Source organism: Hippopotamus amphibius, chromosome 9, assembly GCF_030028045.1.
Source record: "Hippopotamus amphibius kiboko isolate mHipAmp2 chromosome 9, mHipAmp2.hap2, whole genome shotgun sequence".
NCBI classification, from domain to species: Eukaryota; Metazoa; Chordata; class Mammalia; order Artiodactyla; family Hippopotamidae; genus Hippopotamus; species Hippopotamus amphibius.
This window is the reverse complement of record NC_080194.1, coordinates 114,744,662-114,758,434: the sequence shown is the minus strand read 5'-3', so window position 1 is coordinate 114,758,434 and position 13,773 is coordinate 114,744,662. Positions and strand designations below refer to the sequence as shown.

The window sequence follows — 13,773 nt, the reverse complement described above, 5'->3', positions numbered from 1 at the left end:
TGGTTAAGAGCCAAGGCTCTGGAGCCTGACTGTCCCTGATCCAATTCCAGGACTGTCACCTCTCTGTAACCTCAGACAAGTCACTTAACTTCTCTGAGCCTTGGTTTCCTCATCTGAAAATGGGAGAAAATAATAGTACCTACTTCATAGGGCTGTTTTAAATATTGAATTAATATATGTAAAATGTTTAGAAGGAAACTTGACATGTTTAAATATTGTGGTAAATATTGTATGTTTGTTGAGTGCGTGATGAGGCTGCAGGAAATAGCATAGAGTAGTTTAGGGAAAGGCCTTCTAGGCCCTCTGGGATTTTCGGGCCCTCTCTGTGTGTCAGCCGTCTTCCTCTGGACAAGCTTCAAATCAGCACGATTTCTTCCAAAAGGATGCACAATTACAATTGGGTACTATCACCTCCCCAGTCCTGGCTCTCATATCTCTGTTAATATGGCCTTAGCTAGAGGGGCCATTTTGATTATTGAATTAATCTATGTAAAATGTTTAGAAGGAAGCAAGATGACCAACTCTTTCCTGGCTCATTTCATTCTATCTTGTTGGATTCAATCTGTGGTTCTAGGAGAAGTTGAAGGAGTTGGTATATTGGAAGGTACCTTGGGTTCAGAAGCCAGCAGACCTGGATCCTGACTCTAGCCCTGTCTTCTCACCAGGTGTGGGACCCAATAGGCAAGTTATTTGACCTCTCTGGCCTCAGTTCCTTGGGAAGAAAGTGGGAATAACAACCCATTTTGCAGGATTCTTGGGCAGAGTCAATAAGGTAATAACTCTAGTGCACTTGGCAAAGGGTCAAGCACAATGTGAGTACTTGACAAGCAGGATTTTGTTTACACAAATGCTTAATTCAGCATAAGGAAGCTGTTTCCAATAGTCAGGCTCTGCTCAAAAATGACCTGGAGGTGAGCACCCCTGTCCCTGGAGGAGTACAAGCAGAAACTGGTTGGCAACATGTCAGAGATGTAATATTGGCAGGTACCCCATGCAGGTTGGCAGTTGGGCTGGGCAGGTGACCCCTGAGACTCCTCCCAAGCCCAACACATCAGGAACCCCACAATCAAGGGTGTGGACTTGAAATTATTTCCTCTTGTCATGTGCCTTGCCCCGATCGCTTGGTAATTATTCTTGTTAATTCCTTTTCTTCTCTGCACCTTTGTCCTTCATTCCCTGTGATATTCAGAGAGGCTTTGTCACCACCGCATCTGTGCCGCAGTTTCGCCTGAGATCCAGCACCCGCTGTCCCTGTGAAACCAGTCAGTGTGCGTGTGTGGGCGTGTGTGCGCACATGCGTATGTCTGGATGTGCCCTCTGAAACAGATCAAAGAGCACCCTGACCGCTGTAGATGTCATGGTTTAGTCTACCCTGAGAGGGGGTTGCTTCACTCCCCGACACCTTTTCGGAGGACTGTACCACAATAGCCCTTCTGCTGTGTGACCCTGGGCACGCTTCTTGACCTCTCTGTTTCTCTTTATTCAAAACTGGGGCTAGAGTGACCCCTTTGCCATCTCTGCCACAGGATGCTATGGATATCTGTGAACTCGCGAGAGGAAGGGTTACTGGGACTTGGCAGAGGAAACCAGCCCCACTGCCCCACCCCCACCCCTCCTTCCTTGGTCTTTAGTGCAGCTCTGCCAGGAAGGCCAATTGGGGCTTTGAGTGGATACCAAGTCTCCCGCTAGGGAGAGCTTTCCAGCCCTGTGCTGAGCCCATCAGTGGCTCCACATCGTGTCCAAAGTGAATTTATTCGACAGACTTTCCTGAGCACGTGCTATGTGCCAGGCGTTGTCTAGGTACTAGGAGCTTGGCTGTGCACAAGACAAACGCAGGCTCTCAAGGACGACAGAGCGAGAGAATGAATGAGAAGGACAGGGAGTGGTATGTTTGAAGAGCGGCAGGGGAGCAGGTGCAGGCCAGGTGGAGAGGGAGGTGGGGCCCAGCTGGGGAGGGATTTCAAGTGGGACAAGGGGTTTCAAGCTTTTCCCTGGAAAGCTTCCAGCAGGGGCTGGGGGCTTCTGGCATGGGGTTAGGCCCTTCCCGAGCTCCCAGCATTGTGCCACATGTTCCGGGTACACACCTCATGTCCTCTTCGCAACACACCTGTGAGGGTGATCTTGGTATCTTTTCCACATTGCAGAAGAAGGAGCCAAAGCTCTGAAAGATAGGGTACCTTTCTTTTCTGTAAATTTATTTATTTATTTATTTTTATTTATTGGCTGCGTTGGATCTTTGTTGCTGCGCGCGGGCTTTCTCTAGTTGCAGAGAGCCGGGGCTACTCTTCCACGCTGTGCTCGGGCTTCTCGTTGCGGCGGCTTTTCTTGACACAGAGAACGGGCTCTAGGCACGTGGGCCTCAGTTGTTGCGGAGCATGGGCTCATTAGTTGTGGCGCACGGGCTTAGCTGCTCCGCGGCATGTGGGATCTTCCCGGACCAGGGCTGGAACCCATGTCCCCTGCATTGGCAGACGGATTCTTAACCACTGCGCCACCAGGGAAGCCCTAGGGTAACTTTCTTAATGGTGCATAAACTTTGAAGTAGCAGGAGCCCTGGAAGCTGGTTTTCTGGATGTGACCCCCAGATAGAGACCCAAGTGGGGCTAGCGGGTGGGGGATGGGCGCTCTCTGCAGTGCCAGGGAAGCCATCCCCGTACATTGCTTTTGAGAGGGCATTTGGCATTATGTGCCAGGAGTGGTGGGGGAAAATTGCACAATCCTTGACCCCTTGGGAGTCTGCTTCTGAGCATTTTTCTTAGTGATAACAACTGCTGACATTACTGAGCCATTACTTTGTTCGGGTACTGTTTGAGAACTCTAAGTGTGTAGGTTTATTTAATCCTCACAACACCCCAGTGAAATGGGGTGTCCTTAGCCCCACTTGCCAGATTAGGAAACTGAGGCACAGGGGCATGAAACAATTTGCTCAACATTCACAAGTAAGCGACAGAGCCAGTATTTAAAGTTAAGGAAATAATCAGAGAAATGTGTGGCGATGGTTCTCCAAGGAAGGGTACATAAACCATACTGTTTATAGTAACCGAGTAATGAAAATAATAAATAAGGGCTAAAACTCAACAGTGGACACACAATGGAATACTACTAATTTACTGCCATGGGTCTAAATTTAGTGGCATGGAATGATATTAATGACGTCTTAAGTTTAAAATTTAAGTTTCAGTATGTAGAGGATGCTGCTGTTTTGGTAAATAAAATTCACATTTACCTCCCAGCTTTTATAGAACAAGTCTGGAAGCATAGAGTTCAGTATGTAAGAGGTTCCTGCTGGGACTTGTGATTTGGGGAGGATTTGAATTAGGTTTTCTTTTGGGTGACAGTACTTTCTAATTTTTATTCCCCAGCCATGGAAGACGGGATGTCATTAACACAATAGGGGTGGTACACGATTCCAATTGTGTAAACAGCAAAAGTGATGGATGGGATTAGAAGTCAGGGTGGTGGGGTAGCGACTGGAGGGGAACAATAATAGTATTATGTAAGGACTAACCACAAAACCTCAAGGGGCGTGCAACAAGAAACATTTATTTAGCTTGAATTTGCACTTACCTGGGCTTGGCTGATTTGGCTGGGCTAATCTCATTCATGCATCTGAGGTCAGCCTCAGGTCGGACAGGCGGCCCTGCTGATCTTGGATGACCTCACCTACCCAAGTGGGGCGTCAGCCTGTTGCCTGATGCAGCATGAAACTGCGGGGACTGTTGCATGTCACCGTCCTCCACAGGCTAGCGTGTTCTTCAGGCAGCGATCATTGCAAAAGCAGGTCTCCCCATGCATCACTTTTGCTAACGTTCTGCTGGCTGAAGCTAGTCACATGATTCAAAGGAAGGGGAGAATGCCCTACCCAGAATGGTGATGAGGGCAGCAGCACTGCAAGGTTGCATGGGTACAAGGGGAGTAAAGAACTAACCCATTGATGTAGTCAGTCTAACACATTCAGCAGCAGCATTTTTTTAAACAAATACACATTTTATTTCCTTACCTTATTTGTTTGTTTATTTATTCATTTATTTTTCACTGTGTTGGGTCTTCGTTGCTGCGAGCAGGCTTTCTCTAGTTTTGGTGAGCCAGGGCTCCTCTTCTTTGCAGTGCACGGGCTTCTCAATGTGCTGGCTTCTCTTGTGGAGCACAGGCTCTAGGCACGCAGGCTTCAGTAGTTGTGGCTTGTGGGCTCGGTCGTTGTGGCACACGGGCTTAGTTGCTCTGAGGCAGATGGGATCTTCCCAGACCAGGGACCGAACCCGTGGCCCCTGCATTGGCAGGCAGATTCTTAACCACTGCACCACCAGGGAAGTCCCAGCAGCATCATTTTTAGTGGCTGCCTAATACTTCATGACATGGGGACCATCATTTATTGAACCAGCTCTGTAAGGCTGAACAATTGAAGATTAGCATTTCCAAAGTATATTTCAAGGACTCATAAACCACTTGGGGGATTAACTGGGGTTTTGACGCACACACCCAGAAATGAAGTTTAGATGTGGAAATGAATTTTGTAAGCGTTGGGTTAAACGAAGAACGATCGATTCCTTTACTGTAAGACGTACCAGAACCTTCACACGTAAGTGTGCATTATGAACTTCCAGAAGTCTGAGGGGTTGCTCAAACTTAGCAGGCTATGGCTTTGTTTTTTAGTTTTTCTTTTTCCAAGAAAGAGCTCTTGGGCCAGGTGTGCTATGGCTCTGACTCTAGGCTTTATGTGGCTGTGCTGTGTTTCGTGATTGTAAACAGAGCTCTGGTGGCCACGAAGGGCTCGTTGTTGGCGGGGGGTGGGGGGTGAGGGGAGGGTTGTATCTGGAGTAAGGTGAGCTCTGAAAGCTGCGCTCAGGATGACGGGCACTAACGGGATCGCTTGCTCCCAGCAGGTGCTAGAGGATCTCCCGATGGGGTGGTTTCGCTCTGGGCTCACGTTCTCCGTGAGCTGCCTGATCCTGGTGTGGGCGGCAGGTAAGTCACCACCTCTCAATCCTTCCTTCCTTCCTTCCTTCCTTCAGCAAACCTTTGCAGTATTGATTGTTTACGCACCAGTCTCCCGGGATAATTGAGGAACCACACGAAGATTCCTGGCCAATAACGAATGGTCCTAATCTTAAGGAAATTCTAAAGATCGTTCGACGGTGATGGCAAAAGACAAAATAGAACAGATGAGGGAGGATCAGGAAAGCTGGGTGGAGTGGGAGGATTGCAATTTAAAGTACCTGTTCGGGGAAGTCCTAGTGGAGTCACAGTTAAGCAGAGACTTGAACGACACGGGGAGCCAGGCACACACCTCCAGGTTAGGAGTGTTCTCGGTGGAGGCCCTGGGTCCAGGGTGTGCCTGGAGTGCTGGAGGGACCAATGAGGCAAGTGTGGGGGAGTTGTGAGCAGGAGGAGGGAAGAGATGGAGACAGCAGAGTAACGGGGAACCAAGCCAAGAGTTTGAGCAGAGGAGGACATGATCAGTTACATTACAAAGGATCCCTCTGGCTGTAGCACAGGGGTGGAAGCTGGGAGGCAGGGAGGAGGCACCATGTTGAGCCAGGTGGGGCTTGGACCAGAAGAGGAGATAAGGGGGGATTGGCTTCTGGATCCACCTGGAAGGTAGATTTGAAGACAGATTGGCATTGAGGTGAGAGGTGGCAAGACTGACCCCAATATTTCTCATCTGAGTGACTGTGAGGGACACAGTTGTCACTGCTGAGATGCAGAGGATGTTTTTTTGGGGGGTGTGGGGAATTAGGAGTTAGTTTTGGACATGAGGTGAGTTTGAGATATTTATTAGGCATCTAAGACTCTCCTTAATGTAAGTCCTTTATCCAGTGACCAAATGCAAGTTGATGTGAGCTGGGATGGGGCCTGGTACTGAGCACTGGGGCAGGAAGGTACCTGTCGGTCAGGTGCTGGCCGCCCTGAGCTAGGACGATGGCACCCCGATGGCTCGGCAAGCCCAGTGTACATCTGTCTGGGTTCAAATCCCAGCTCTGCCACGGACTCACTGGAAGAAGTCCCCCAGCCTCTCATGCCCCTCTTCAATATTGGCCAAAGCCAGAGGTCAGGGCCACTTGGGTGACAAGGCCGTGGGGGTCAGCCTCCTGAGTGCAGAGAGGGCTAGAGAATAGATGGGGGCAGCATGCAGGCCAGTGGAAGATAGCACCTCCCTCCCCTGCTCACACCGTGGGACCGATGCCTGTGATGGTGGGATAGCCACCCTCAGACGGACATATTTCTACTTTAATTTGGCCAAGAGCAGGTCGTTAAGTTTGCATATGATAAAGGTGCATTTGGTCTGTCCCCGCTGATGGACCCTGTACCCGAGGGTATTTCTTCAGCTGCAGGCATCACCCCCGTGCCAGCTGGGAAGCTCCTGGAGCCCCAGTCTTGGCCCCTGCTCTGTGAGGACTGTGCCTGGGATGGTGCTTTCCTTGTTCTGTGATGGGCCCCTTGGTCCTGTTTGGACTCACTTCCGACTTATCCCTCTTGGTCATCTGACTTCAGCTGCTCAGAGGTCTCCTGTGTCTCCCCAGGGAGTGTGAGGGTCCTGCAGGGACCCACCTGCTTCTCCGACTACATCAGTGTCTCCACCTGTGAGTGGGAGATGGCTGGGCCCACCAACTGCAGAGCTGAGCTCCGCCTGTCCTACGAGCTGGATTTTTTCTACTCTGAGTAAGCCTGGGCTGGAGCTGGGAGTTGGGGAAGGCTTGCCTCGGAGTTCGCCTGGCCCAGGTGGTGTCCCGGAGTGCATGTGCTAAATGTGGTTCTCAAGGGCTTCCTGGGCACAGTCGAGGTGAGGCGCCCTGGGGTGCAGCATGTGTAAGACCCAGCAAGTGCATCACGTGTCACCCAGGCACATGGCATGTGAATGTGGTGGAATCCTGGCCTAGACCGGCAGTTCTCAAGCTTTTTGGTCTCAGGACTCTCTTGCATGCTGAAGAATTAGTGAGGACCAGGGGTTTCCCTGGTGGTTCAGTGGCTAAGACTCCACACTCCCAATGCAGGGGGCCTGGGTTCAATCCCTGGTCAGGGAACTAGATCCCACATGCCATAACTAAGAGTTTGCATGCCGCAACTAAAGATCCTGCATGCCGCAACTAAGACCCAGCGCAGCCAAAGAATGAATGAATGAAAGAGTGAGGACCTTCAAAGCTTTAATCTGGGCAGCTTACATCTATTGATATTTCCTCTATTAGAAATTAAAACAGAAATTTTAAATCACAACAGCCCACAAGTTCACATTCAACAGGCCGTCGGAGCAACAACATCACCACACATCAGGTAGCCTCTGGAAAAGTCCACCATACGCTTGTGAGAGAAAGAAAGTGGAAATGGCAGCTAATGTCAGAGTATTGCTATGAAACCAGTTCAACTGGGTGGAACCTCAGACCACACTTTGAGAACCTCTGGGTTCGACCTTTGGTCGAACACCGCAGTGTTAGCGGTGGAGTTCACTGTGATGGTTGGTGGACCATCGAACCTGGGATATGTTTTTTCAGGTGGTTCACTGGGATAATCCCTGGTATCCAGGGGTAACCACTGGTACGGGTGTGCCCAGGACATAACCCAGTACACAAGGCACACAGTAATGGAGCACAGTGGGATATATACAGCACACCCGATGTGGGCTACACCAACAGAGGTGTTATTCCACAACATACGAGGTGGACTGGCTGTGCTTCTGTATGTGATACATTGGCCTAGACCAGGGATCTGCAGACTATGGCCTGTGGGCCACATGTGGCCCACCACCTGTTTTTGTAAATAAAGTTTTATTGACACACAGCCATGCCCATTTGTTTGTATTGTCTGTGGCCGGGGCTTTTTTGTGCTGTATCAGCAGAGTGCTGTAGTTGAGACAGCGAGGGTATGGCCCTCAAAGCCCCAGATATTTCCTCTCTGGCCCATTACAGAAAACGTTTGCCGACCCCTGGCCTAGGATGAGACGTGGGGTTGGCTATTTGGGGTGACCCATTAGGATTAGGCTCTGGGGCACAGGGCGTGCGGCTGCCAAGCCACAGCCCGCTGGACACTGGGCTAAACTGTGCCGCCAGAGGGGTGCTGGGACAGACACGTATGTTGTTACAAATTCTTTCATGCCGTGGGTGTCTCCCTTTCACTGGCTTTCAGGGTCCAAGGCCGGGGCCAGGGGCAGATAAGAGTCCATGGTGGGTGTGGTGAGGGGCTGTGGCCAGCAGAGACGTGGTCCCAGGTCCCTGTCCCCGTCGCACCCTGGCTGCTCTGCTCCCAAATCCCCAGATATGGTCCTTGAAGCAGGGCGACCAGGAAGCTGGAAGGAACCGTGGTTCCTTGAAGCGTGTCCGAGACGTCCGTGGGTCACGTGACCAGCCTAACGCAGCCTCCGTGTCTGCAGAAACCACACGTGTGCCCCCGAAAACAGAGCAGGCGCGGTGTGCGTGTGCCACATGCGGATGGATAACGTGGTCAGAGCGGACACGTACCAGCTGGACCTGTGGGCCGGTGAGCAGCTGCTGTGGAACAGCTCCTTCAAGCCCAGCGAGCACGGTGAGCTGGGTGGAGCGGGGCCGCAGGTGTTCCCACAGCAGTGGGCGGGGCTGGGCGGGGCTCCCGGCAGGCGAGGCAGGCTCCATTTGGGGGCGGGGCCATCCAAGCAGCCTCCTACCTTTTCCCAAACCTGATGGGGTTCTTGTCCCTTTCTGGGCTTCAGTCCTCCCATCTTTGACATGGGGTTGGGCTCCGCAGTACATCAGGCCCCCTTTGGTTCAGATATTTCAACCTCCTGAGTTTCAGTGCCCAGGTCAGGGTGTTGAGTGAGGTGTGTTTGGTGGAAGACATGCTTGCTGCAGATCAGAAACTTAACTGGGAACCGTCCTTCCACCCTCAGTCGACTTTCAACTGCTGCTTCTTCAGACAGTCTAGACCTTGGGAGGCTGATCTTAACCTGGTATCCAGTGTTCCCACAGGAATTCCCCAAGAGTTTGCTTGGGTGTAGCGACAGGAGTTTAAAACAACACATTGCTGTATGACCTTGGGCAAATCGTGTTACCTCTCTGAGCCTCAGTTTCCAAAAGACAGTTATTGTCCCTATTTTGCAATTGAGAAAAAAATACGTAGTTCAGAGAAGGCAAGTAACCTGCCTAAGGTCACACAGCTACTAAGCAGCAGAGGCAATATTCTCACAGAGCTCGCAGTATTCTCACAGAGCTCGCAGTCTTCACCATTCCATCAGCAATTCCTGAAGGGCTTACTCATACCCAGAGGTGGGGGGCGGGATGGAGGTGAGGGTGGAGGGGGCAGGAGGTGACTTAAATTGACCCCTGAGCAAATCCATGAATTACAAGAATTTTTATATATGGATGTTGATTTTAATGTTCATTATATACCTGTGATCTCGTGGATATGATTGCTTTAAAAGAGACTAAGTTTTAAAACACATCAATCACAATAAAGAAAAATACTTAGTAAATAATAATACAGAACACAGATGTGGCCAAAAGTGTGAAAGATGAAAGTAGAAAAGCCACAATTTGGGTCACTTTCCTTATCCATTTTGCATTCACTTTGGAAAGGTAGTCATAACCACTGAAGTGCTAAGTAGGATTTTAGCAACGTGAGAATCAGCATCAGGGTTGTAATTCTCCATTATTACTAAATCTGTGTGGTATCCCATCAGCGCACTACGGAGGTGGTATTGACTGAAAATCTAAATGGTCCGTGGGCCGGGCTGGGTCAGGCCTCCTCCTGATTCCCGGCCCAGCCCCTCATCAGGCATTGCTTCTCTGCAGTGAAACCCCTGGCCCCCAGGAACCTCACGGTTGACACCAACATCTCCCACATGTGTCTGCTGACCTGGAACAACCCGTACCCTCCTGAGAATCACCTGTACTCCGAGCTCACCTACCTGGTCAACATCTCAAATGAGAACGACCCCACAGATGTGAGTGGGCACCCTGTGCGGTTTCTCTGTGACCTCTTGGAACTCAGGCGGGTGGAGACTCAGGCTCTGGGGTGGGAGATGGGGATTGTGACCCCCGACTGGACAGCAGGCCCTGGGGATCTAGACCCCCCCGCTTCTATTCTGGCTCTGTGCCGGGACCAGTCTCTCCATCCCTCCGGGCCCCCGATTCCCAGAGTGCAGACAAGGGAGTTTATTTCCGGGCACTGCTCCTCACCTGTAAAGGAGGGGCTCTGGAACACATCTGTTTCCCAGGGGGCAGGACACGGAGGATTTTAGGTGATACCTCTAAACACACTTAAATGACCGAATCCCAGGGTGAGACAGTCACTCCACGCCCACTCCTTGCCGACCCTGTCTGTCACGGGAGGCATCGCAGCTGAGCTGATGGGTTTACTAATCCTTCTTTTTAACAGAGAGAAGAGGCTGCAGGCTCAGAGCCTTCCCCCAGAAACCAAGTTCAGCCGTAATTTGATGCCGTTGTGTGGTTTTGATTGCATTTACTTTGTGAGATGCTCATGGCATCTCATACTTGCTTTCCAGTCGTAGCAGTGGTAGTCAGGTTCCTTTTTGTTTTATTTTATTTTATTATTTTTTTTGTGTGTGATGTTCCTTTTTAAACAAATGTATTGACAATTTTTAAAACAAGGAGAGCTGACTTATAGGAAATGATCAAGTAAATAATCACAGGGGTTACACAGTGGATGGCTTGGCCCCCGTCTATTTTAGGTGCAAGTGAGGGTGGAGGCCGTTTCCAGCCACCCGTGGTCTCCCCTTAGATATTCCCATTGCAGGGACGACATCTGAACACCAAGGGGCCCTGGCGTCCCACAGAGCCGGGTTCCAGTACCTGCCCTGCCACTTGCTACATGATCTTGAGTTGACTGCTCCACCTCCCCGTGCCTCAGTTTCCCCATCTGTAACATGGTGATATCAAGTACCCGCCCCGTAGGGCTGTGGAGAGCACGAAGTGTGTGACACAGACAGGCTCCCCTGTCATAAACATTGTCCTCCTTTTCTCCTGAGTGCCACAGGCCTCGGAAATCCCATCTGCCTCGCCCTCCCGCACCCTGGTCTGCAACTGTTGAGGGTCTGCTGGGAGCCATGCCTTCTGTCCCGGGACCCAGGCTGGCCTGGCCTCGGCTGCCAGGGAGCAGGCCCCAGACACCTTGAGCTGCCACATCCCCTTCTTCCCTGCCTCTTCTCTTCCTGGTCAAGCCAGGGGGGTGGCAGGTGTTGATTTACATCTCTCAGGTGTGGTTTTCCTCCTTGGCTCTGGGCCAGGATGTGGGGTGGGAGCAGGAATGGGGCAGCTGGGCTCCCAGAGCAGTCGGGAAGAGCGGGTTGGCACAGACGCCAAGGAAGGACGCAGGTTTAGCTTTGTCAGTAAATCCCCTTCCCATTCCTGGGCTTGTGCAGGCGTAGGTCAGGGGATAGGCTGGAGGGGAGAGAAGGGTATGACCTGTGGAGTCCAAAGAAATGTCATTTATTTGCTTCTTGTGGCTGGATCCGGGCTCCAGGAGTCTGCATCCTTTGGTCCTGCTTTATTCTGTGTTGGCTTCATTTTTAGGCAGGCTCTTCCCTCAGGGTAGCCGCCAATATGCCCACCAGCAGCTCCAGGCCTGCATCTTAAAGCTGCAGTGGGAAAAGTTCTTCTCTCCAGATAGTCCCAGTAAAAGTCCTGGGGCCAGTGATCAGCTACCTGCCTGGGATCACATGCCAATCTCTGAACCTGTCGCAGGCTGTGGGCAGGAGACAGGGTGCTGGTGCAGGTCTCCCATTGCCCAGGGCTGATGGAGCAGGTCAGGTCAGCCTCACCCAAACCAGATGGACTGAGAATAAGGGAGGGGGTGGCTTCCCAAAGGAAGTTTTGTGGAAGAGGAAACAGAGACTGGGCTGGCTGGAACACAGCTGAGTTTAGGACCTGGCACCAGACTCCAGCCAGTGCACAGAATTGGTCAGTGTGCCTGGGCTACAGCTTAGTGGTCATACAGGTGCTCGGGGCTACCCCAGGCCTCAGAATTCCAGGCCCAGCTTCTCTAGTTGGTGGGGCAGAAGCTAGTGAGACACCCTTCCCGCATCTCTCCCTTCCCAAGGACAGAACCCGGCCTCAAGAATTCCCCTCATTAGTCATTGGCCAGAGATGGTCACAAGCTCCTCTCTAACCAATCACAGGCTAGGTAATGAAATAGCCATTATTGGTTTAGACCAATGAGAATTAACCCTGGTACTGGAGAGAGAGGCTTACCTACCCTGAGTTTTGAGTACCCGACCCCAATGGCATAGTTGGTGGGTAGGTGTCCAGCTGTGATTGCTACAGAATTGCAGACACCAGCTGTGGCTCAGACTGGTAGGATCAATTCTAAAAATATTAGAAACTCGCTGTGGAATTTGGGAGATAGAGCTGCTCATTGTCCTGGATGATTGCTGGACAGAGTTCCATGATGGAGGTAGAGTTTTGGCTTGGGCACTGAAAGATGTATAGGAGTTCTCTAGCTAGGGACAGGTAGGCCAGGCAGAGGGAACTACATGAGCCAAGGCTTGGAGGTATGAAAATTCATGGTGTATCTGAGGATTATGGGGCTGTGGGAGTGTGCACAGTGAAAAGGCAGAAAACGAGGCCACAAGCCTACTGAGGGCCATGAATGCCATGTTCATGGTCATCTCGGGTGCCTACTGTGTGCCAGGCACAATGTGTATTATCACCAATGACTGGGGAAGCCCTGCAGGTGGGAAGATGTTTGTCTCTCCATTTTAGTGACCAGGACACTGAGGCTTGGAGAGGTGGAATGACTGGCCCCCAGTGTCCCATGGCTAGAAATGGCCGAGCTGGGATTTGAAGCCAGGATTTGGACTCCAGAGCCTGTGCTGTTTCTCTTCTCTTTGATCTTTCTCTCAGCATGGTCTCCTGAACACCTGGCCTTTTTGTTAAAAAAAAAAAACCACCCCAACCACAAGTAGTTTCTCAGAAGCTCAATTTCTTTTTTGTTTCTTAGTAAAATATTTCCCAGTTCCCTACTCCTCTTGAGGGTGTGTGAGTCCTTCAGCGAACCAGATCCAGCTGCTGCCTCCTGTTTATTGAGATTTAGAAAGAAAGGAACACTGACCATGAGAGTATGCTTCTCTCCCTGCCCTGGTCTCCTGTCCCTCCCACCCTACCCCCAGCTTCGCTGGAAATTTCCAGTGCCCTCCAGTTTCTCCAGCAAGCTGTTAGGACTTTGCTTCCTTGTTGTGTGAAACCTCCCCTCAGCTCACTTTATTTTATTTTTTTAATTTTATTTTATTATTATTTTATTTTTTTAATTTTTTTAATTTTTTTTTTTTTTTTTTTTTTTTGGCTGTATTGGGTCTTCATTGTGCGTGCAGGCTTCTCTAGTTATGGCAAGCGGAGGCTACTCTTTTCAGTGCGCAGGCTTCTCATTGCCGTGGCTTCTCTTGTTGTGGAGCACGGGCTCTAGGTGTGCCATGTGTGGGCTTCAGTAGTTGCGGCACATGGGCTTGGTAGTTGTGGTGCACCGGCTTAATTGCTCTTCCCGGACCAGGGATCGAACCTATGTCCCCTGCATTGGCAGGCGGGTTCTCAACCACTGTGCCACCAGAGAAGTCCCTCCCTTTCTGTTTTTAACATAAAAGACAACATATACCAATCCTTTGGGATTGCCGTGTATACATCACTAATAAGAAAAAAAAGTCAAATTGTACACTTAAAAAAAAAGGCAACATATACTAATCCTTATTTTACCTTTTTTCACTTAACGACATATCTTGGGAGTTTGTTCCCAGTGGGGGGCTAGGTTGGGCGGGGCTGAGATGATGGGCCATTGAGTTTGGGCTTGACTGTGGAGGCT

General features: G+C 50.6%; 1 protein-coding gene across 3 annotated transcripts in view; it reads left to right on the top strand.

Annotated features, from left to right (window-relative positions):
- The window catches only part of IL4R (interleukin 4 receptor), a 39,110-nt gene that overhangs the window by 14,195 nt on the left and 11,142 nt on the right, over nt 1-13,773 (top strand). Inside the window, exons 2-6 of one of the 3 annotated variants that reach the window (XM_057695262.1) lie at nt 4,884-4,965; nt 6,522-6,660; nt 7,216-7,269; nt 8,363-8,514; nt 9,756-9,907. In XM_057695262.1, the coding sequence (XP_057551245.1) occupies nt 4,902-4,965; nt 6,522-6,660; nt 7,216-7,269; nt 8,363-8,514; nt 9,756-9,907 (561 nt within the window). In that variant the 5' untranslated portion in view covers nt 4,884-4,901. Of the gene's footprint in view, nt 1-4,880; nt 4,966-6,521; nt 6,661-7,215; nt 7,270-8,362; nt 8,515-9,755; nt 9,908-13,773 lie in introns of all 3 variants that reach the window. The other 2 variants (XM_057695263.1, XM_057695264.1) reach the window with 2 other exon arrangements.